This window comes from Sycon ciliatum, chromosome 3, assembly GCF_964019385.1.
Source record: "Sycon ciliatum chromosome 3, ocSycCili1.1, whole genome shotgun sequence".
Taxonomy (NCBI): domain Eukaryota; kingdom Metazoa; phylum Porifera; class Calcarea; order Leucosolenida; family Sycettidae; genus Sycon; species Sycon ciliatum.
This window is the reverse complement of record NC_088645.1, coordinates 493,480-519,005: the sequence shown is the minus strand read 5'-3', so window position 1 is coordinate 519,005 and position 25,526 is coordinate 493,480. Positions and strand designations below refer to the sequence as shown.

Genomic DNA, 25,526 nt, shown 5'->3' with positions numbered 1-25,526 from the left:
ATCGGTGCTGCGGAGAGTAGGTATGGATGGGCTGTTTCCGTGGCCAGAGGCCTTCTTGATGGTTCGCCACCATTCACCAGACGCCATACACCCAGAGGCTAACTTCTGCGCCAGGCTTGCTGTGAATGCCTGCTTGGCAGTTGCCAGGCAATGGTTAGCCGAGTGCTTGGCGACATTGTAACGGGCTTGCAGCTGGGCACTTGACCGGTCGGCGCAGAGTCTCCTCCATGCTCTTTGTTTCTGTGCTACAGCCTCAGTGCATTCCGGTGTCCACCAAGAGGGGTTAGATGGTTTCATGCACAACTGCTTAGACGGTATGTATCGGCGCATTCCTTCCAGAATATTCTGGGTCAAGTGCATACACATTGCATCAGGATCATCACTGACAGTGGACTGCCAATCTGTTGTTCTAAAGAAGTGGCGGAGTCTGTCCCAGTCTGCGCGTTGGTAACGCCAGACAGTTCTGGTCACTGGTGGTTCCTCTACAATTCGAAGCAGCAAAGCAGCACACCACCCAACTTGGGTGGGTCATAAATATCAAAGATAAGTAAAGAAAGGGAAGCTTTGCGAAAACGAATTGTACAAGCCGAAAGCCAAACTCCTACAGTACTCCTCATGCATGACATTGTGATGGACTAGTTGACTACAAAACAAGTTGTTTCACACGACGTACGTTTCGCCGTATGGTTCGTGACGCCTCATCAGGTGTGCAATTTTAAACTCGGATGTTTAGCCATAAATAAATGTAGAAGAGAAAAGGACATATGGATACGAGTTAAGAGTAACTCTCCATCACTGTAACATGATATTATACAGTCAGAAAGTGCAATAACTAGGCACAAAACTGACAGAGTACTGAGACATTCGACGTCCTGACACCTAACTTCAACACATGTCCGTAGCGCTAACCGACAGCCTTCCAACTTGGAAGGTTCAAGGTTTTGGAAAGACCAAAGAGGGGAAGGCAAGCGCAACGAAAACGAGCAAAAGCTACAGTCCCAACGGAACAAAGAATGTCGATTGATACTGGACGATGACGAGACCAGTTTGATATTTGACAAAGCGGTCTAACTACAATTCGAAGCAGCAAAGCAGCACACCACCCAACTTGGGTGGGTCATAAATATCAAAGATAAGTAAAGAAAGGGAAGCTTTGCGAAAACGAATTGTACAAGCCGAAAGCCAAACTCCTACAGTACTCCTCATGCATGACATTGTGATGGACTAGTTGACTACAAAACAAGTTGTTTCACACGACGTACGTTTCGCCGTATGGTTCGTGACGGCTCATCAGGTGTGCAATTTTAAACTCGGATGTTGAGCCATAAATAAATGTAGAAGAGAAAAGGACATATGGATACGAGTTAAGAGTAACTCTCCATCACTGTAACATGATACTATATACAGTCAGAAAGTGCAATAACTAGGCACAAAACTGACAGAGTACTGAGACATTCGACGTCCTGACACCTAACTTCAACACATGTCCGTAACGCTAACAGACAGCCTTCCAACTTGGAAGGTTCAAGGTTTTGGAAAGACCAAAGAGGGGAAGGCAAGCGCAACGAAAACGAGCAAAAGCTACAGTCCCAACGGAACAAAGAATGTCGATTGATACTGGACGATGACGAGACCAGTTTGATATTTGACAAAGCGGTCTAAGGCTGTGTTTACATGAGAAATTTCAACCCGGGTCGAGTTCAGCCCGGGTTGAAAGTCTGTACGACAAACAAAAGAGGTGAGCGTTTATATGAAGACAGTTGACCCGGGTCAAATACTGATATGCCGCCAAAAGTCCACTTCTACAGTCCTGTATGGTCACGTGAATCCGTTCGCGCGAAATTTGCATCTGCAGTGCTGTTCAAACCTGGCGCGAGATACGCACAGAAGTACGTTTGTACGATTTTCTTGACCCGGGTTGATTTCAACCCTCCCCTTGGGGGGAGGGTTGAAATCAACCCGGGGCGAAATTTCAACCCGGGTCAAGCGCAATGCGTCATGTAAACGCGCCATTCACTTTGTGCACATGGCGGGTTGAAATCTGACCCGGGTCGAACTCAACCCGGGTTGAAACGCTTCATGTAAACACAGCCTAACTGTCGTATCCGGTCGGCCCCGGGGTTAGACCCCAAGGCTGCGGTCGTCGACATGAACTAACTTACTAATAAACCTTCACATTACAAGGCCGTGCAGTGGTGGCCACTTGAAGAGAGTCCACCAACAGAATTACTCTTACGCACGCACGCACACATACCTAGACATACTCTCACACACACACACTCAGGCATATACAGACACGTACACTCACAGCAGCGTTCAGCTCAGGTTGACTCACAACTTGAAAGGAGCTAACTGATACTTAGTTCAAGAGCCGATCTTGAGAGCACAAGGCAAGAGAGACGGAAGCCGAAGCTTCCGCCTGAAGGCGGAAAGCAAGAGAGAGAGAGAAAAGCAAGGAGAAGGCAATATGATCTAGTTGCGGCCATGGAAGTCCATGGCCACGAGATTGCTGGTCCCGCATGCAATAGCGTATCACCGTAATAAATATGCGTACGAACTGTTGCGGGAGCCATGTGGGGAAGTATAAAATAAAGAAGATTATGAACCCGTTTACGGGAGATAGATAAATAATAAAACAACTAAATAAGGCATACTTGTCCCGTAGAGGCCTAAAAGGCACGTGCCAATCGTATGGATACAACATATCCCCCCGCTTACACGGAAAAGAACACGTCCTCGTGTTATAAGTAACGTAATAAATTAAACTAAGATTATGGCTAACAATTTAACTAAACGAGTGCAGGTCACAATTTGAGTTCCGATCAAAAACTGTTCAAAGACTAGCTGTAATATTGGCCACAACCAATCCAGTCAATACCACTGAAATCCTTACTCGTGCCAGACGGGACTCCCAAACAGCTGAGGTGGATGGCGGGAACGCGGGGTTCGCCTTTCCATCACGCCAACTGGCGGAGCACTGTCGAATACCCGAGCGGTGTCCTCCTCGTCTCGGGCGGCGGCATCAGTGGCATCAGGCTGGTAGGACGGAGTCAGGGTGGATGGCATGGGCTGCGGTGGGTCCGACTCATCTTGTTCGTGAACCTCCTGCAGCCGACTCGGTCGATGATGACAACCTTTCAGCCGGTTGACGTGCACTATCAGCCGACGTGCCGTGGGCTCGGACAGCTTGATGCGGTAGGTGACGGCGGAGAGCTTCTCCTCGACTAGGTACGGTCCGTGCCACAGTCTAGAAAACTTGGCGGTTGTACCCGTCGGAATGGCCGGCACCAGAAGCCACACTGCATCACCAGCTGCAAACACGGCCTTAGCGTTACGATCACGGATATGCGCTTGATAGCGGTGCACGTTGTCCAAGTGCTCCCGAACCTGCGCATGAGCGTCCTCCAGGCGTCAGGCGGAGAGCACTCACGAATTCCGGCTGGGACGCTACTCCAAATGCCAAGTCTTGAAGTAGGCATAGCTCCCGACCAAAGAGCAGATAGCTTGGACTGTAGCCGGTACTAGTCTGCGGCGTCGAGCGGTATCCCATCAAGAAGGCTGGCAACTTGATGTCCCAATCTCGATGATTCCGGCAGACATAGTGCGCCAGGCCACGCTCAAGCGTCTGGTTGAATCTCTCAACCAGACCGTCACTCTGTGGATGGTACGCAGTTGTCCTGGTCTTATCTATGCCAAGCAGAAAGCAAACACTGCGAAACAGAGAGCCATCAAAGTTTTTGCCCTGATCGGTATGCAACCGATCAGGAGCACCAAAACGTGACACAAACTCATTAACAAACACCAAAGCAATAGTGGAAGCATCCATTCTCGAAAGCGGAAAAGCTTCCACCCATTTAGTGAAATAGTCAACTACAACCAAAATATGGCGGTTCCCTTCCGCTGTCTCCGGCAAATTGGGGATCAAATCCATAGCTACTCGCTCAAAAGGATACCCCATCCAGGAAGACTGCATTGGAGCGCCAGACCCTCTGCCAACGGGACGCTTCAACTGGCTACAGGAAGAACAACTTGCAACCCAATCCAAGACACCTTTCTTCATGCCTACCCAGTGAAATTGTTGCGTCAGTTTCTTCTGCAGGCGTGTAGAACCCGTATGTCCCCCCTGGTCATGATACTCTTGCAAAACCAATGAACGTAAATGCCGGGGAACAACAACTTGCAAGATAGACGGCTTACCGGGCAAGGGTCCTCCCAACGACGGCACAACACCCCCTCATGATGAACCAGCATTTCATGATTTTTCCACAAAATACGTACCTCAGGACTGCTACCCATCATGTCCTGTGGGCAAGGCGGAGAGTCCATACCTAGCCAGGACACTACTTGGGCGAGATCTCGGTCCTTCTCCTGTTCCGTTTCCCATCTTGACCACGGCCAGTTGAAACGGCGGATGAGGGGTGTGGGGATGTTGCCAACGTCGTTGTTCACGGCCCCTACGAACAGCGTCGCCGAAGCGTCAGGGCGGCGTGACAATGCATCAGCGTTAGCGTGCGATCGACCTGCCCTGTACAATATGGTGAACTCAAATTCAGACAAAAATTCCAGCCAGCGAGCCACAATCGCCGGTGCATTTTTGAAATTAGCCAAGTGTTCTAGAGAACGATGATCAGTACGAATCACAAATTGTTTACCAAGCAGGTAGCAACGAAAATGTCGCACAGCCCACACCAAACCCAACAATTCCTTTTTCGTGGATGCGTACCGTGTTTCTGTATCGGCCAGAAGTCGACTAGCATACGCTATCGGCCGTTCCAGACCTTCCTGAACCTGAGACAGCACTGCTCCTAACCCTAGTCCACTAGCATCTACGTCTACCAGAAATGGTGATGCATCTTGCCCAAACCTGGGGTAAGCTAGTACTGGGGCGGTTGTCAACACTCTCAGATTCAGGAAAGCGGATTCACAGTCAGGAGTCCACAAAAACACTTGGCCAGTTTTCGTCAGGCTGTACAAGGGGCGGGCAATGGTGGCAAAATCTTGGGCAAACCGCCTATAATACCCACAGAATCCCAAGAAACCACGCACTTCACCAACTGCTTCAGGGGTAGGCCAGTTTCTGACTTTCTCGATCTTACCCGGGTCGGTCCTAACCCCCTCCCGGGTAACAATGTGGCCCAGGAACTCAACACTTGTGCGGAACAAGAAACACTTACTGGGCTTTAACCGCAGATCTGCCTTCAAGAGGCGGTCAAAGACTTTCACTTTAGATTTCAGTTTCAACACTCCATAATCCGAACCCACAGTACCGATTGAGGCGGGGGAGGTAGAGAAGAACATTCGCCCTTGTCCCGAAGACATTGTGCAAGGAATGTGGGATAATACGTCCCGGCCAACAATACAATCACGCGGCAACCCCTTAACAATTCTTACCCGGTGCCAACAGGTTGCATCTCCGAGTTCCAACCGAACAATTGCTGACGCCACGGCTTCTAGTGGTTGCCCGTTGGGGCCAATCAACTTCGGGCCTTGGTCAGAGGTTTCCTTTTCCAGCTCCTTAGGTAGGCGGTCGGCAAAATCCTCTGACAACAATGTAGCGGCGGATCCTGTATCAATCACAGCGTCCACTGGACATCCATTCACCGCTCCAGGCACCAACATGTCCGCACGCTCACTCGCATGTTCAATGAAGATAGAACACATAGATCAGGCTATTGTTTTCTGTAGCCGTCTAAGTTTTTGCAGATACTGACTTCAACCCCAGGGTTCCACTTCCGGAGAAAAATCGACAAGGTCAGGGGACCAGCGAGGATCGCACTGTACGGGCGTCGATTCCACTCCCTCCGATGGGGCGGTAGTAACCCTACAGCAATGGCTTCAGCTACAATAGCTGCACGAGCAGGAGCAGCTGCTGAGACAGCGCAGGAGGTAACAGCAAGTTTCACAGCACCTGCTGAACCATAAGGTCACAACACACAAAACCACAACAAAAAAAACACAAACCACAAGGACAGCAGGAAAACTGCTGCCACTGTGCCAGCTTCGTCATACAGGTCAAATTCTCCATTTACGCCATGATCAAACCCTTGACTTGGCGGCGCTCCACATCTGTTTCCAGAATGCGAATGTCCATACCAAGTGACACAAACCAAAATAATGGATTTACGACGCCACGTGGAATTTTCGTCAAACTTACGATCACGAGAAACAGCCCAAGAACAACCATACCTTCTTCTTGATATCCTTGAGATCTCGTAGAAGTCCGGTCATTCGCGGATCGGGCAGCGGAAGCTCCATACTGCCCGTCCATTCGACCAACCGGGGCATCACAATGTCATACTCATCAATGTCTCTCTCGTTGACAGCACACAAGGTGTCGGATCCTGTTCACTGCGCCAAATGTCGTATCCGGTCGGCCCCGGGGTTAGACCCCAAGGCTGCGGTCGTCGACATGAACTAACTTACTAATAAACCTTCACATTACAAGGCCGTGCAGTGGTGGCCACTTGAAGAGAGTCCACCAACAGAATTACTCTTACGCACGCACGCACACATACCTAGACATACTCTCACACACACACACTCAGGCATATACAGACACGTACACTCACAGCAGCGTTCAGCTCAGGTTGACTCACAACTTGAAAGGAGCTAACTGATACTTAGTTCAAGAGCCGATCTTGAGAGCACAAGGCAAGAGAGACGGAAGCCGAAGCTTCCACCTGAAGGCGGAAAGCAAGAGAGAGAGAGAAAAGCAAGGAGAAGGCAATATGATCTAGTTGCGGCCATGGAAGTCCATGGCCACGAGATTGCTGGTCCCGCATGCAATAGCGTATCACCGTAATAAATATGCGTACGAACTGTTGCGAGAGCCATGTGGGGAAGTATAAAATAAAGAAGATTATGAACCCGTTTACGGGAGATAGATAAATAATAGGGAGGTTCTGCTATACGTGAAACGTAGAGAAATCACGTAGAGAGCAGGTGTCTGGGTTAGAGTCTACGGCTTCGCGTGTTTTGGCTCCAGATTTCTACGCGGAGATGGGGTTCTCTACGTTGTGGCACACGCAGAGAAAATGCGTACGGATTTGCTGGGTATCGATCAACTGCATGCAGAAAACTGCCAAATATGGAGGGGGAAATTCCCAGTACACATTCCACGTGACTTCTCTAGGTGAAACGTAGAGCAGAACAGCATTTACAAATAATCTACGTGGAGATAAAAGTTTAATAATAGCAATGAAAAGTATGAATGCCGCAGACATCACCACGCAACATGACAATTTGTTCAAGGTTTGGTTTTGTGTGTTTCCAAAATCGATTTTCACGTTCCGATCATCAGTGGAAATACGGAACTAAAGAGATCAAGGGAAAAACAAAGGTTAAAAATCCAAAGAAGTGTGACACATGACGGGTAACTTGTGGTAAGTTTTACAAACAGTGAGAACTAAAATAAAGAGTAAGTGTGACAAACGGGCATGAACAGTGCAGAAACAACTCATGAACACGGGGTGCAAACTCACGAAAATAACCTAAGTGCTAAAACATGTTCTTTTTGCTTACACAAATCGGGCTTATGCGTACGAATACAAACAGCTTCAAGGACCTTCAACTGCTGGACATAACGGGCACGACACAGTACAGAGAAGTGGGAATCATCATACACACTCAAACAATCAGGACGAGATAACAAATGCAAATACACAGCTGACTTCTTACGAATTTCACCCTCATCAGCTCCATCACCTTCCCTGCCACCTGACTCCTCCTCGTCCGTTTTATCACCATCACCAGCCGACGAGGCGGGTAATGACGAGGCGGCGGATGAAGACGAGGCGGATGACGGTGAGACGGCTGGTGGTGATGGTGATAAAACGGACGAGGAGGAGTCAGGTGGCAGGGAAGGTGATGGAGCTGATGAGGGTGAAATTCGTAAGAAGTCAGCTGTGTATTTGCATTTGTTATCTCGTCCTGATTGTTTGAGTGTGTATGATGATTCCCACTTCTCTGTACTGTGTCGTGCCCGTTATGTCCAGCAGTTGAAGGTCCTTGAAGCTGTTTGTATTCGTACGCATAAGCCCGATTTGTGTAAGCAAAAAGAACATGTTTTAGCACTTAGGTTATTTTCGTGAGTTTGCACCCCGTGTTCATGAGTTGTTTCTGCACTGTTCATGCCCGTTTGTCACACTTACTCTTTATTTTAGTTCTCACTTTTTGTAAAACTTACCACAAGTTACCCGTCATGTGTCACACTTCTTTGGATTTTTAACCTTTGTTTTTCCCTTGATCTCTTTAGTTCCGTATTTCCACTGATGATCGGAACGTGAAAATCGATTTTGGAAACACACAAAACCAAACCTTGAACAAATTGTCATGTTGCGTGGTGATGTCTGCGGCATTCATACTTTTCATTGCTATTATAGAACAGCATTTCTTTACGTTACCGGAACGCGAAGAAAGTTCGCGTGATTCTTTGCGTCGCGTTCCCAAAACGTAGAGCAGAACCTCCCTAATAAAACAACTAAATAAGGCATACTTGTCCCGTAGAGGCCTAAAAGGCACGTGCCAATCGTATGGATACGACATAACTACAATAAGCCTTATGCGCGTTGTACAGATGCACGAAATCCCGTAGAATACCGTAGAACCTAATGGGTGTTGAATGTGCAGGACCCTATTGTGTTTTCTGCTATTTCCACCAAGAAATGGGCCCTGAAGGCATTTCGAACGAAAACCTTTTCTGACAAAGATCTAGGTAGTCATTAGTTCTAACCAAAAGTGAAGAATCTGGAATAGGGATTGTCTGCCCTTAATTATGAGGCTAAAATTGGTCAATTCCGCATGCATAGCACACAATGAACACCCAATCGGTTCTGTACACACCTACGCTCTAGTACTGAACTTCGTACATATGTACAACGCGCAAAAGGCTTATTCGAAGCAGCAAAGCAGCACACCACCCAACTTGGGTGGGTCATAAATATCAAAGATAAGTAAAGAAAGGGAAGCTTTGCGAAAACGAATTGTACAAGCCGAAAGCCAAACTCCTACAGTACTCCTCATGCATGACATTGTGATGGACTAGTTGACTACAAAACAAGTTGTTTCACACGACGTACGTTTCGCCGTATGGTTCGCGACGGCTCATCAGGTGTGCAATTTTAAACTCGGATGTTGAGCCATAAATAAATGTAGAAGAGAAAAGGACATATGGATACGAGTTAAAAGTAACTCTCCATCACTGTAACATGATACTATATACAGTCAGAAAGTGCAATAACTAGGCACAAAACTGACAGAGTACTGAGACATTCGACGTCCTGACACCTAACTTCAACACATGTCCGTAGCGCTAACCGACAGCCTTCCAACTTGGAAGGTTCAAGGTTTTGGAAAGACCAAAGAGGGGAAGGCAAGCGCAACGAAAACGAGCAAAAGCTACAGTCCCAACGGAACAAAGAATGTCGATTGTTACTGTAAGATGACGAGACCAGTACGATATTTGACAAAGCGGTCTAACTACAATTCGAAGCAGCAAAGCAGCACACCACCCAACTTGGGTGGGTCATAAATATCAAAGATAAGTAAAGAAAGGGAAGCTTTGCGAAAACGAATTGTACAAGCCGAAAGCCTAACTCCTACAGTACTCCTCATGCATGACATTGTGATGGACTAGTTGACTACAAAACAAGTTGTTTCACACGACGTACGTTTCGCCGTATGGTTCGTGACGGCTCATCAGGTGTGCAATTTTAAACTCGGATGTTGAGCCATAAATAAATGTAGAAGAGAAAAGGACATATGGATACGAGTTAAGAGTAACTCTCCATCACTGTAACATGATACTATATACAGTCAAAAAGTGCAATAACTAGGCACAAAACTGACAGAGTACTGAGACATTAGATGTCCTGACACCTAACTTCAACACATGTCCGTAGCGCTAACCGACAGCCTTCCAACTTGGAAGGTTCAAGGTTTTGGAAAGACCAAAGAGGGGAAGGCAAGCGCAACGAAAACGAGCAAAAGCTACAGTCCCAACGGAACAAAGAATGTCGATAGATACTGGACGATGACGAGACCAGTTTGATATTTGACAAAGCGGTCTAACTACAATTCGAAGCAGCAAAGCAGCACACCACCCAACTTGGGTGGGTCATAAATATCAAAGATAAGTAAAGAAAGGGAAGCTTTGCGAAAACGAATTGTACAAGCCGAAAGCCAAACTCCTACAGTACTCCTCATGCATGACATTGTGATGGACTAGTTGACTACAAAACAAGTTGTTTCACACGACGTACGTTTCGCCATATGGTTCGTGACGGCTCATCAGGTGTGCAATTTTAAACTCGGATGTTGAGCCATAAATAAATGTAGAAGAGAAAAGGACATTATGGATACGAGTTAAGAGTAACTCTCCATCACTGTGACATGATACTATATACAGTCAGAAAGTGCAATAACTAGGCACAAAACTGACAGAGTACTGAGACATTCGACGTCCTGACACCTAACTTCAACACATGTCCGTAGCGCTAACCGACAGCCTTCCAACTTGGAAGGTTCAAGGTTTTGGAAAGACCAAAGAGGGGAAGGCAAGCGCAACGAAAACGAGCAAAAGCTACAGTCCCAACGGAACAAAGAATGTCGATTGTTACTGGACGATGACGAGACCAGTACGATATTTGACAAAGCGGTCTAACTACAATTCGAAGCAGCAAAGCAGCACACCACCCAACTCGTCCAGTAACAATCGACATTCTTTGTTCCGTTGGGACTGTAGCTTTTGCTCGTTTTCGTTGCCATTGCCTTCCCCTCTTTGGTCTTTCCAAAACCTTGAACCTTCCAAGTTGGAAGGCGGTCGGTTAGCACTACGGACATGTGTTGAAGTTAGGTGTCAGGACGTCGAATGTCTCAGTACTCTGTCAGTTTTGTGCCTAGTTATTGCACTTTCTGACTGTATATAGTATCATGTTACAGTGATGGAGAGTTACTCTTAACTCGTATCCATATGTCCTTTTCTCTTCTACATTTATTTATGGCTCAACATCCGAGTTTAAAATAATAATAATAATAATAATAATAAGGATGGCGTAACTCCTCTGTAGCCTTGTCATGATTTCTAATTTTCTTTCACCGCCCACGGCCGCACAAAGTCCTTGGCTACAAAAAAAAATTAAAGTCTCTCCAAAATCTCTCAAAATCAAACTTCAAACTCCTTTCCAAATTTTCGCCCAAGAGGGCATCTTCAGGGATATGTGACTCCTGTGAACAAAACAACAATATAACTACAGAAAAAGGGTAATAACAATAACGTGGCAATATACCAGGAACATCATAACTAGTGCTAAGAATTGAGACTAACATTGAAGATAATGTCACATATTCAGAAACAAAAACAGAACCTACCCACAATATCGCACGCCAGGTAATAACCTAAAAACAAATGTCTCAACCTGCAAGATCTCAAGTCAGGTGATGATGGGTCAGCGTGAAGTGCATGTCTCAACTGGTGTGATCGCCAATTAGATGTGAAGGTGACGAGGCCAGAAAGAGAGAGAAAGAGAGAGAGACAGAGGCAGAGAAAGATAGTGTGTGTATGTATGTGTTTGTGTGTGTGAGTGCACGTGTGTGTGTTGTGTGCGTACGTGTGTGTGTGTGAGCGTGCGTGTGTGTGTGGGGGGGGGGGGGGGGAGGTGTGCGTGAGTGCGAGCCTCACGGGTGGTAATTGCATCCATTCGATGAGATGGTCTTGCCCACAGAACCATAAAGGTCCTGTTGTCTTGATGAATTTATGCCGATAGTCTCCATCCAGTGTCACAGTTGATTGCTGGCTTTCTGCTTCTGATTTCGGTTGCTTCCATGTACTTGCGGGAAGGCAGCGAAGACTCCCTGCCGAGAATCTTGGCGTGGTGGAAAGGCTGAAAGTTAGGCGATGATGTTGCAAATTCTCGGTGGTCAGACTTGTAATGACCCCCCCCCCCCAGGGAGTCTTCACTGCCCTCACCCTTGCCTCTCGATAATGTTCCTTGAATCTTTCCCTCACTGGACGCTCGGTTTCCCCGACGTAGAGCTCTTCGCACAATGTACATGACATACAATAGACTACATTTTTCGTCAGACATTCACTGCTCTTCACATCCGCGTCGCATGCTCTGCACACCATTGGCCTGCCAGGACCACGCTTCACCTTCGCACGCTGCACATCACGCGGACACATACGCGTACCAAACGACGAACGGACAAGTCTACGCTTCAATGACGGACCAGACGTGAAAGCAAGACGAACATCTGGACTATACTGACGAACACGGCGAGAAACCCGAGCGGCCAGTGCATCATTGATGAATGGGAGCTTGAGAATTGATTTATTCGGCTTCTTCCATGGATTCATCTTGCCAGGACTTTGTGCGGCCGTGGGCGGTGAAAGAAAATTAGAAATCATGACAAGGCTACAGAGGAGTTACGCCATCCTTATTAAACGATATGGCGATGGTCCGTCGCTTGTAACTCCATGGAGGTTGGTGAAGGCGCGGGTGACTCTTGTGAAGACTCGTGTGTCAGTGCGGTTCCTCTCTAATTGTCGTCGTCTCGGTGTTGTGCCACCGTTTGTGATAAATTGTTCCAAAGCTAATTCGCTGTTCAAGAACGCCGCTGGAATTGCAACACTTGAGCAGGGATTTCATCGATGTGTCCTGTCTCGATTGATCCGCAACAAGTACAAGATCATTGACTCACTATACAGGGACATAAAGGTCTTGGAGGAGGAGGTTGAGACCTCCTTCAGCCCGCCGCAGAGCCACTGGATAAAGGGCCACGCGAGAGTGATTGCGGACCGGGTTGGTAAGGATGATAGCGAGCGCCTCGACTTTAAGCTTCGCAAACTGACAAGCGGTGGAGAATCTGTCCGGAAGGGTGCTGCAGCCCGAGACAGCAAGCGGTTTCCTCGGGAAAAGAGAGTTGTCGTGGACCCTTCCCTTGCGGAGAGCGTGTCGGACGTGGCCGTCAGCACCTTGGCTCACGGACCTAATTTCGTTTTCCAGCCCACCATAACAGATTCAACGGTCAGGGATGTTGGTGTGGCCATTGAGCGCATGGCGTTCGGGAGGCGCTGGATGGAAAGCATCCGGACATCCCGTTTGGAGGCACAGAGATCTGAAGAGCTGCTGGCTGACATACGCAGGGATTATCCGACAGACCAACAAGCTGATTTACCCGAGTCTGCTTCGCAGGTGGAAGTCCCAACACCGAATACCTGCCTAGATAACGACCTGAAGCTAAGGAGGCTTTGCCAACCGTCGAAACAGCCGCCATCCTTGAGCCATGAAGAGGAAGCAAACATACGAAGGTTGAAGGAAGATGTAGTAAACATATTTCAGAAGGAGCAAGACAGACGGAGTCGGGAAAGTACTAACCTGAAGCTCACCAGAGAGCAGAGCCAGCATCTTCAAGACCTCAAAGACAACGACGACATTATCATCAAGCCTTCTGACAAGTCCAAGGGTTTCGTCCTTATGTCCAAGGCGAATTACGTCGCCAAGTGCAGCAGCCTGCTCGAAGACTGCAATAGCTACGAGAAGCTAGAGATGACACCTGAGAAACTGGACGACACAACGAAAGCATTCCTCAAAGAACACATCAATGGCAAGATTCCGAAGAAGCTTGAGGATGCCGTGAACCCGAGTTATAGTCGAATGCCACAATTCTATGGTCTTCCAAAAGACCATAAGGAAGGTTTGCCAGTCCGACCAGTTGTAAGCTGTTGTGATGGACCCACAAGCAACCTATCTGTGCTGATGGAACGAATCCTTAACCAGTTGTTGCGTTTTGTACCCTCGCACCTGGCCTCTACTTTGGCATGCATTCAAGAGCTCACGAAACACAAGAAACTGAATGAAGACTACCTGTTGGTGTCCCTCGACGTGGTCGGCCTCTACAGCAACATCCCGATCGCTGACGCCATTGAAGCTGCGACCACATTACTGGAGGAGCACCGCGAGGATGTCGATATGTTGGGTCTGAGTGTGAAGGATGTCCAAGATACCCTCCAATTCATCCTGACGAATAACATATTCGAGTTCGACAATCAGCAGTACCGACAGCTGAAGGGAATCGCCATGGGCAACCATCTGGCGCCGCCATTGGCCATTATTTTCATGTCAGCGCTTGAGAATGCAGCCCTGTCTTCTGCTGAATTTCAGCCCTGCATTTTCAAGCGCTACATCGATGATATAATCATGCTGTGGCGACATGGACGAGCGGCTCTGAGCAGGTTTGTTGCCCATCTCAACAACCAACACCCCTTCATAACATTCACCATCACACACTCCGACAACGACACCAGGAGCATCGACTTCCTGGATTTGACGTTGAGTGTCAGTCCCGAGTGTACGTTGGAGTGGGAGCTGTTTGTCAAGCCTTCACACAGCGGAGTTCACCTGTCATTCCTGTCGTCTGTCCCTTTGTCAACAAAGCGTGCAGTCGCAGTTAATCAGTGTCGTCGGGCAATCTCCAACGGTTCAACGGAGGCGGGAAGAGGAGCTGGAATCCAGAAAATCACAGCGCTACTGGAAGCCAACGACTATCCAGATCGAGAAATTCAGCGGGCAGTTAAAACAGCAAAGAAACCGAATCGTGGCAAGATGAATCCATGGAAGAAGCCGAATAAATCAATTCTCAAGCTCCCATTCATCAATGATGCACTGGCCGCTCGGGTTTCTCGCCGTGTTCGTCAGTATAGTCCAGATGTTCGTCTTGCTTTCACGTCTGGTCCGTCATTGAAGCGTAGACTTGTCCGTTCGTCGTTTGGTACGCGTATGTGTCCGCGTGATGTGCAGCGTGCGAAGGTGAAGCGTGGTCCTGGCAGGCCAATGGTGTGCAGAGCATGCGACGCGGATGTGAAGAGCAGTGAATGTCTGACGAAAAATGTAGTCTATTGTATGTCATGTACATTGTGCGAAGAGCTCTACGTCGGGGAAACCGAGCGTCCAGTGAGGGAAAGATTCAAGGAACATTATCGAGAGGCAAGGGTGAGGGCAGTGAAGACTCCCTGGGGGGGTCATTACAAGTCTGACCACCGAGAATTTGCTAAAAAAACATCGCCTAACTTTCAGCCTTTCCACCACGCCAAGATTCTCGGCAGGGAGTCTTCGCTGCCTTCCCGCAAGTACATGGAAGCAACCGAAATCAGAAGCAGAAAGCCAGCAATCAACTGTGACACTGGATGGAGACTATCGGCATAAATTCATCAAGACAACAGGACCTTCATGGTTACTGTGGGCAAGACCATCTCATCGAATGGATGCAATTACCACCCGTGAGGCTCGCACTCACGCACACCTCCCCCCCCCCACACACACACGCACGCTCACACACACACACGTACGCACACAACACACACACGTGCACTCACACACACAAACACATACATACACACACTATCTTTCTCTGCCTCTGTCTCTCTCTCTTTCTCTCTCTTTCTGGCCTCGTCACCTTCACATCTAATTGGCGATCACACCAGTTGAGACATGCACTTCACGCTGACCCATCATCACCTGACTTGAGATCTTGCAGGTTGAGACATTTGTTTTTAGGTTATTACCTGGCGTGCGATATTGTGGGTAGGTTCTGTTTTTGTTTCTGAATATGTGACATTATCTTCAATGTTAGTCTCAATTCTTAGCACTAGTTATGATGTTCCTGGTATATTGCCACGTTATTGTTATTACCCTTTTTCTGTAGTTATATTGTTGTTTTGTTCACAGGAGTCACATATCCCTGAAGATGCCCTCTTGGGCGAAAATTTGGAAAGGAGTTTGAAGTTTGGTTTTGAGAGATTTTGGAGAGACTTTAATTTTTTTTTTGTAGCCAAGGACTTTGTGCGGCCGTGGGCGGTGAAAGAAAATTAGAAATAATAATAATAATACTAACTGGTTTTGAGGGAAAGAGACAAACGGGAAAAGTCTGAAGAAAAAATCGACTGTCACCACCAGGACTCGAACCAGGGACCCTCGCTTGTAGCCAGCGATGCTCTAACCACTGAGCTATGGTGTAGTCGTCATCCAAGCAGAGACCGTTCAACGTTTTCTTCAGACTTCGTAACTCACACTTCCTGTGAATCCACACAGGCGGGTGGGACGCAGCCCTCACTGTACCCACACACTTCACGTACAAACTAGCACGCGGGGAGCCCCAAGTCATAAAATACTAACTGGTTTTGAGGGAAAGAGACAAACGGGAAAAGTCTGAAGAAAAAATCGACTGTCACCACCAGGACTCGAACCAGGGACCCTCGCTTGTAGCCAGCGATGCTCTAACCACTGAGCTATGGTGTAGTCGTCATCCAAGCAGAGACCGTTCAACGTTTTCTTCAGACTTCGTAACTCACACTTCCTGTGAATCCACACAGGCGGGTGGGACGCAGCCCTCACTGTACCCACACACTTCACGTACAAACTAGCACGCGGGGAGCCCCAAGTCATAAAATACTAACTGGTTTTGAGGGAAAGAGACAAACGGGAAAAGTCTGAAGAAAAAATCGACTGTCACCACCAGGACTCGAACCAGGGACCCTCGCTTGTAGCCAGCGATGCTCTAACCACTGAGCTATGGTGTAGTCGTCATCCAAGCAGAGACCGTTCAACGTTTTCTTCAGACTTCGTAACTCACACTTCCTGTGAATCCACACAGGCGGGTGGGACGCAGCCCTCACTGTACCCACACACTTCACGTACAAACTAGCACGCGGGGAGCCCCAAGTCATAAAATACTAACTGGTTTTGAGGGAAAGAGACAAACGGGAAAAGTCTGAAGAAAAAATCGACTGTCACCACCAGGACTCGAACCAGGGACCCTCGCTTGCTAATAATAATAATAATAATAATAATAATAATAATGTATGCTGCAGTTGATAGTTTTGTATTGATAGTACACATTATCATGTATGGCATGTATGCTGCAGTTGATAGTTTTGTATTGATAGTACACATTATCATGACATCGTATAGTTCTCATCCTATCTACAATGTAGCTAGTAGTAATAGACTACAATGTAGCTAGTAGAATTTGAGTATTTCGCTCCTGCTCTTGTAGCAGTTCAACACTCTCGTGTTGGGTAGTGCCTTTGCTGTTTGCGTTATCCAGAGCTCACTGACTTGTCAATTTGAGCACTCTCATGTGCGGTAGTGCATTTTCTGTTTGCGTTGTGCTGAGCTCACTGACTTGTCAGTTTGAGCACTCTGGCAAGGTAAACCCGGGCCTCTGGCTTTGGAAAATGTATTTTTCATTGTTATCAGGTTCGGCCTCGTTTTCTCTGTGCTGCGCGGATGAGTCCACAACTTGAAGAACGAAACAGTTCTGTCCGCAGCTTGAGTAGTAGCAGAATTTATTTTTTTACTAGGGAACTCCCAACAGGCGTTGCCTTTTACTGGGAACCCTAGCAACGACTTGGTGCTTGTGACAAACGCAGAAATGGGCTTAGCTAGACTCCTAAGTCCTATTGTGTACGTAGCTACCCGGATTTCACTTGTATCAAGTGAAGCTTGCTCTTAGCCAGTATTGGTACATAGCTATGATGGTCACGGGTTGACTTGCTCTTAGCCAGTATTGGTACATAGCTATGATGGTGGTTGACTGGTTCTTTCTTACATCATGTACATGTATATCAAAACTTACCATCTCCAAAGCAGCAGAGAGCCAGAGATATAGAGTGGGTGAAATAAAACCAAGCTACAAAGGAGAGAGTGACAGCAACCATGGACAAAGAATTGGGCCTCGTGAATATTTGCGCCAGGCCTCGTTACATGGCCCTTGCACCTCACACACACACACATACGCACTCGCGCACACAAACACACACACGCACGCGGGCGCGCGCGCGCACACACACACACTGTTCATTGCGCTGGAACGGTGGCGCTACTTCATTCTGACATTCATGAGGTCGATCTGATGCCCCTACCGTAGTACCGGGCCCTTGCCTAGGCTAGCCCTGGCCCTAGCCCTAGCCTTGGCCTAGCCCTGTCAGAACTGTACGTGCGCGTGCGTTACTTGTCATGATCAGGGCGGGATATCATTATGACTGTGTAGTGCAGGGGATTCAAGGGATTTCCCCGTGTCCGCACCCGTAAGGGATCTGGTAAAAAACGCAAAGGAGCCTCTTTTACGGGCCAATAAAAAATAAAAAATACAATCTGAAGAGCAATGTCAATAAAGCCGCTCATAACGCTAAAAATCAAATCAATTCAGGAAAATTCAATTCAATTCAAAGTCGTGACACATCCGGTTTATAACAGCAAGAAATAATATCTCGGTGCAAAAGAAGAAAAAGGAAATATAAAGCCGCTTCATTTTAAAGGACCAAATGAAGAAAAGCAAAGAAATACCCACATCAGCGCTAAATTGCACCTTAAATTATAAACAAAAACATGACGCGTCCATTAGCATTGAGGACACTGCCATTAGCGAGGTTATACACAGCACTGTTACATCCGTCCCTCAGCCATGGCTAGTGGGCGCAATGCATTTACCGGTCGATGGTATGCAGAGCGAGCCCCTCTGATGCACATAGGGATCTTGTTTGCGACTGGATGACCTAGAATGGCTAGATATTCCCGCTCGCTCGACAAGCGCAAAGACCAGTGCTGTACATGTACCTGCTAGTGCTACATGTACTAGTACTAGTAGTATTAGTACTAGTAGTATTAGTACTAGTAGTATTAGTACTAGTAGTATTAGTACTAGTAGTATTAGTACTAGTAGTATTAGTACTAGTAGTATTAGTACTAGTAGTATTAGTACTGTACTAGTAGTACCGTGACTGGCATGATACATAATCGTATTGTATGTCTGCGCTAGAATCGAAATACGAGAGTCGATAGAAACTTGCCGAGACTACAAGTTTCGATTCCTTATAGAGCATTTTCCATACAATTGTGTCCGTATCAGTGAAAGTCGATGCGTTCCTGGATATGCGAACGGATCAGTGAGTTTCATGTTCTCTTTTCTGCAGCAGAATAATCATTTCAGTGGCTTTTTCAGAACTTCATTCTAGTGGCGACAGTTTGCCTTTGCTGTATGGCAAGAACCCAGAACACATGTTTAGTGCAGATTTACAGCAGGGCTTGTTCCTCGGGTTTATTGCAGATCTACTGCAGGGCTTGTTCCTCGGGTTTATTGCAGATCTACTGCAGGGCTTGTTCCGCTGCCACTGCTGCTGCTGTCAGTGGATGTACAGTCAGTTCTGTGACTGTTGGAGAGCCAGAGAGACCAAGCTTCAAGAGAGGAGGACATGAGATGATCATGATGATGGTACACAGAACACGGATTGTCAAGTGCACCGTGCAGTGAAGTCACTCCACAACACGGTAAGAAACGGAGGGTGTACGTGTCAACGCTCACAGCCACACGCTGGCTGCTCAGTAATCTGGCAATGCTAGAACGAGGAAACGTTGAAAGAAAATTCTGCGTGTTTGAAGATAGCGGTTGGACTATGTACAAGATTAGTACAACTGGACAGATAATTCGCCCAGGTAGACCTACCCAGGCACCCAGGAACTGTGTACCAGTCAAACTTCGTATCTGAACACGTTTTACAAGGAAACGTGAATGTTACACTGTAATCACATAACTGCATGACTTGAATGCCCCTCGAACAAACATAGAGAGGGGGGGGGGGGGGGGAGAGCTGGTCTTCGCAAACCGGAGCACTGAAATCCGTGTTGAAATAAAGTGATGAAAAAACACGGAAATGAATTGAAACAGAACATGCACTGCATCATACAAAACCTACTAGTATGCTACAGTTGCTGTGCTCACTGAAATACGACCCAAAGTACAAAGCTGGCGGCCTGGAGCAGTTCCTATCACAGTTTACATCATTGCATCTGCACATGTACTGTATCTTTACATGTGTACGTCCAGCCACATTCGTGCCACTTCCAGGCAACCAAGGCCGGTGCAGGTGTACGTCCAGCCACATTCGTGCCACTTCCAGGCAACCAAAGCCGGTGCAGGTTGAGGGCGCCAGCTTGGCATTTTTGGTCGGATTTAAATTTAGCACAACTGCACATGTATGTAGCATACGAGTACACCCGAGGTCGTGGCTTAATAATAATATAGGGAGACAACACTGGACACTGTAACGCTAAATCACGTTTCGTATCGACCAACGGGCTGCATGCCCGCTACCAAGAGTAGATAATCAAGAGTGTGCAACTCGCGGATGGGTTGGCCCACGGCGGAATTTTTTGTTGACGTAATCTTTTCGACGACGCACGCGCTATGAGTCTTTCGGAAAGTTTTCCCTCGTGCACTTGGCCGCATTTGCACTACAAAGTCGGTGCCCAGCATGTGCTCTCACACTGCTCTGCAGCAAAATGCGCATTCTTCTGAAAAAAGGTGACGTCAACAAAAAATTCCGCCGTGGGCGGGGGTATCTGCAGATTGTGCAGGAGAGATCCGGAGTTGCACACTCTTGTTAATCTACTCTTGCCGCTACTTATACATGCTTGCACATGACATTGCTTGTCTGTGCCCCGCTCTCTCATGTAGGCAGGCCGTCGTAATGATGGGTTGGATTTAGTACACCGTGCAATACACAAGTAAAACGCGGTACCAATTTGTCAAGGCTATCGGTGCAAATGGAGGGGGGAGGGGGGAAGGGAGGGGTTCGGGCAACTGTTGGAACAACCGAGTTTAGCAAACATTCGTGCTTCACCGAAAACAAATTGGTATGGCGATTACTACAAGAACAAGCGGAATACCAATAAACTGTCAACGATGGTTAAGGCGTGCGGTAGGTTGCGTAGATGGAAAAGCGGCAAAAGCAAACTCGCGCTGCAAAAGCAAACTCGAGCTACAACAGTGAGACAGCCTGTCACAATACAGTTTCTGTGCTCCCTACCGTGTGTCAAGCTCTGCCTTATAAGGGCATTGTGCAGCCTGCTTTCTAACAGTGTTTGCCGTGAAGCAGTTTGTTAATGCAGGGGTGTAGGAAGGTATTTTCAGTGTGCTACGGTCAGCCATCTGAGATACAGTGTACTCGTGGCGGAGAGGGGTTGCTGAGCCAAAACATTTGGAAATCGTACACACTGCCGGGCTCCCGCGCGGGGCCCCACGCAAGCATTCGCAACCGCGATGTACGTACGGCATGTCGTATAAGCCACCTATTAGCCTTGGGTGCAAGCTCACCCAAGGCCACCCTCGCAAGGCAGGAACAAGTAAAGACATTCACCAGTTGTTTGCTGTGCCTCCCCGCCGCAGAAATTGTTTGAAATTGTCTCTTCTCCGCTCTCAGCGATAGTCTTACACCCACCATGGCTTTCTCGCAGGCACAAAGGGAGTCTATCCAGAAGATCGTGGCAGCCAGCGTGGCAGCAGCCCTCAGCGGCAACGCACCGGAGAACGTCACGGAGCACCAAGAAGACGGTATGTGTGCTGATGAATTCATGCACCATACGAACATGGGTTACCCCTCCTGCATTTCGCATGTCTCGTTGGAGACAGTCGATCGGATCAGACGAATCGAGTATATAGATCTGGCAATACTGCTCCTGCCCAAATCTATTTCTACCGAGGAGCCAGTCCCTAAGAGGTTCTGCATAGACGAGGAAGGGGCAATTTCGGTGACAAGCGCACCAAAAGGAAAAATTGAGAACCTTGCCACGTGGACCGAGACATGGTCTATCTTTAGCCTGATCGCCATCCGCAATCAACCTCGCTGCGCCGCTGCACTGATGCAGCATCAAATACGCATGGTACAGGCAGGCGGGAAGTACCGCTTCTCTGCAGTCGTGGACTATGACACGCGGGCACGCCAGGCCCAGTCAAAGGACCCAAGCTGATCCCTGGCGGAGCTCGACACGGAGCTTTTCGCGACCTGTTTCACGGGACAGGCCCTCCCCAATTGCAGCATTTGCAAGAAGGTGGGGCACTTGGCCGGAGCACACACCTCGGCCTTTCGCGACAAGCAGGCGAAAGAGAGTGCAAGCACTAAATCAACCAAAATCTGCCGCCGCTACAATCACGGCGCCTGCAGCGGCCCATGTCGCTTTCGACACGCCTGCCTCTTCTGCTCAGGCTCGCACGCCGTGTCAGCCTGTCCAGCCAAGAAATAAGAGCGAACAGCAATCAGCCCCGGCACCACTTTCTTGCATTCACCCACCCCCTAACACCCCTATGAACATTGCAGTACACCCCAACACCCCTATCAATATTGATGCATTACACACTGAATTGCTGACGCACCCTAATCCTGCATTTGTTCATTCTCTAATTAGCAATATACATGCCGGCTGTCGTATCGGGTTCGCCGAACCCCGGTATGTGTCCGTACGCACCCCGAACTTGTCTTCAGCGGGCGCACACCACGAGGTCGTCGACCAGTACCTGGCCACGTAATGCAGTCACGGCCACACTGCTGGCCCCTTCAACGCGCCGCCATTCGTCCGTCTGCGCACCTCAGGCGAAGGTGTGGTCCCCAAGAAGTCGGGCGGCCGCCGGCTCATCATGCACCTGTCCACCCCCGATGGGAACAGCATCAATTCGTTCATTGACAAGCAGGCCTACCGTTTCTCTCTAATTACGATTGACACGATAGCAGAACACGTGCGCAGGACGGGCCCCGGAGCCTTCCTGTCAAAGGTGGACCTGAAGCACGCTTTCCGACTCTGCCCCGTGCACCCCGACGACTGGCCGCTCCTCGGTATGTTGTGGAATGGCAACTACTATATCGACACTGTCCTGCCATTTGGCCTACGCTCCGCTCCCAGTCTGTTTAACTGCCTGGCTACCACCCTAGAATGGATCCTCCGTAAGAACTATAGTATCCCTGCACTGGAGCGCTATTTGGATGACTTCGTCTCAGTGTGTCCAGCAGCCGAGTCTGTCACGTCCTCGGCGGCCACGACCCACAAAGCCACTATTCTGCAGGTCTTTGCAAAACTGGGCGTCCCAACAGCAGACGGCCCGGACAAAGTTGTTGGCCCCGCCACCTGCCTCACAGTGCTTGGCATCGACATTGATTCAGCGGCAGGGGAGCTGCTCGCTGTCTTGTGCTCTGCGTGTATATCCAGGCTTGCAAGCCGCGCGCATAACATCCAGCCGGATGTCCACCTCCCGCCGGAGGATCGCCTACAGACACCGCCGCCGCAAGCAATGGCTCCGCGAGCCAACGCTTCGCCACCCGCTGTCTATTGTTCTGTGTGTCTATCCAGGGTCGCTAGCCCGCTCGCATTACATCCCGCCGAACATATATCTCCCGCCGGAGGATCGCCTACAGACACCACCGCCGCAAGCAACGGCTTCGCGAGCCAACGCTTCGCCGCCCGTTGTCTATTGTTCTGTGTGTCTATCCAGGGTCGCTAGCCCGCTCGCATTACATCCCGCCGAACATATAACTCCCGCCGGAGAATCGATTACAGAAACTGCCGCTGCAAGCTACGGCTCCACCGAACCAAGGCTTCGCTGCCTGCTGTCTTTTGTTCTGTGTGTCTGTCCAGGGTCGCCAGCCCCGCTTGCATAACATCCCGCCGGATGTCCACCTCCCGCCGGAGGATCGCTTACCGCCGCAAGCCACAGCTACGCAAGCCAACGCTTACGTGCCACCCCCATGCGCCCACCCGCAAGGCTAAGTACCTATGGATTAGGCCAATAGCAGAGGCTCCCACCCCGCGGGGCTGGGGGAGGGGGGCTCTCGGGTCGTATTTGCATTAGCCCCACAGGATGAGGGCGAACCTCGGCCAAACCAGTACAGGAACGCCCCGCCGAGGTCAAGGGGGAGATCTCCCACTAGCATAGCCCACGGGTCCCCTGCTTACAATCCACAGCCACGCCGCCGGGCCAGTGTGTTCCGGGAAGCGGGCCGCTGTTCAGCGACCCGGCGCAGCACGCATACACCGCAGCTTGGCCGCCGTACCATCCTGCCTGTTTAGAAAACATGCGCGTGTGCGGGCGTATGCGTGTGTGCGTTTGTGTTGCATGCGCTTGTGCCTGTGTCCTCCTAGGCTTGCTAGCCGCCGCTCTCTCAGCGCGAGCAGAGCACCTGATTGCCAACTCGGTAGCCACTGGCACACAGCGCACGTACGCCCCAGGCTGGCGTTCATTCCTGGAGTTCAGGGGTCGCATGCGCCGCGACGCACATCACCCAGATCAGAACGACGTCCTGCTGTTCGCTGCCGCAATGTCTCACTCAGTCAGCGCCAGCACTCTGAGAGTCTACCTGGCCGCGATCAAATACCACCTCCTCCGCATGGGAGGCCCGGTCGGGGTTACATCCTCAAGCCGCATCACAGCCCTACTCATGGGCTTAGAGAGGGAGAGAGCGTCGCTTCCCAGACATCCGTCAACACGCCCTCAGCGCCAAGCGATCACCATCCACCAGCTGAAGGCTCTCCGCCAGTTCTTGAATCGGTCCTTGTACTCCCCTGCAGACAGACTAATGCTATGGGCTGCTCTTACGACAGCCTTCCACGGCCTGCTGCTGTGTGTGAGTGAGTACACGTCGCTCTCACCACACGGTCCCGGCGGCCTCAAGACGCTGAGGCACGAACACCTCCGGCTAGCCCAGCAGGAGGCCTCTCTGCAGCTGCAGAGGACGAAGACGTCTCAATTAGCAACAGGCGGGGAGGTAGCGCTGAATCGCTACGCTGACCCCGCACTATGTCCCGTCCGAGCCCTGCAGGCTTACGTTCGGTCCAGCAAATGGAGCAATGACAAGCAACCCCTATTCAAGTTTCAGGATGGTCGCCATCTCAAGCCGAACGACATCAATGCTGTCCTACACAAAGTGCTAGGTCCAAGCATCAGCAGCCATTCCTTACGCGTCGGGGGAGCCACACACATGGCGGATTGAGGCGCACCAGAGTATGCCCTGATGGCTGCAGGCCGCTGGTCCAGCAGGGCATATCGCACGTACATTCTCAGGCCCGCAGGCATTCCACAGCACTACTAGAGCCTGCGTGTCGCAAGCCATTCGGTACCTTTATTGGAGGCACGGGTGCTGCCGATGGGCGCTGCATAGTGCACTCACATCGGCACCATTGAACTATTCATTTTTTCTAAGATTTAGTGTTCCGCTGCCATAGCAACCTAGTAGTACACATAGCCGTTCTGACGGCGCAGGACCCCGCGGGTCGCTTCTGCTGTCCTTGCCTCTCTGATGTGTGATATGTGTACATCATTTATAATCATGACCTCATACTGAGTACATGTACGTCATACTTGATTACCGATCAGAGCCTCATGATTACTCACGCTGGAATACACGCTTGCGACACCCCACAGGCTCGTCTCTGTTGTGTGGCATGAGGGTTAAAGGGGAAGTGCATCAATTTTTCGAGTAGGGTCCAGAAGTTGATATCGGTTCGAATGGCATATCTCTCGCTTCCATACGATAAGCCAAACTTGCCAAATCGCCAATTGTATGCTCACGTTGCCATAGCGACCAGAGCAGTGATGACGTATGAAAGGCTTAGCTTCTCCACAGAGAAGGTCGATCACTGCAGAAATTGGTCATTTTCAATTGTCTTATTGTATTCACGATGTGAAAGAAGTGCTGTGTTCAATGCTGT

The 25,526-nt window shown here is 49.2% G+C and overlaps 1 protein-coding gene across 5 annotated transcripts; it reads left to right on the top strand.

Moving 5' to 3' along the window:
• The first annotated feature begins 18,887 nt into the window (after positions 1 to 18,887).
• LOC135813185 (uncharacterized) lies at positions 18,888 to 25,236 on the top strand. 5 transcript variants are annotated; one of them, XM_065326397.1, is made up of 3 exons: positions 18,888 to 19,322; positions 21,288 to 21,384; positions 23,457 to 25,236. In XM_065326397.1, the coding sequence occupies exon 3, from the start codon at positions 23,894 to 23,896 to the stop codon at positions 24,806 to 24,808; it is 915 nt and encodes a 304-aa protein (XP_065182469.1). In that variant the 5' UTR covers positions 18,888 to 19,322; positions 21,288 to 21,384; positions 23,457 to 23,893; the 3' UTR covers positions 24,809 to 25,236. The 5 variants fall into 5 exon arrangements, with proteins under 5 accessions (XP_065182469.1, XP_065182472.1, XP_065182470.1 ...); XM_065326400.1 differs by having other exon boundaries at positions 23,031 to 25,236; XM_065326398.1 differs by having other exon boundaries at positions 21,254 to 21,384.
• The last annotated feature ends 290 nt before the right edge of the window (positions 25,237 to 25,526 follow it).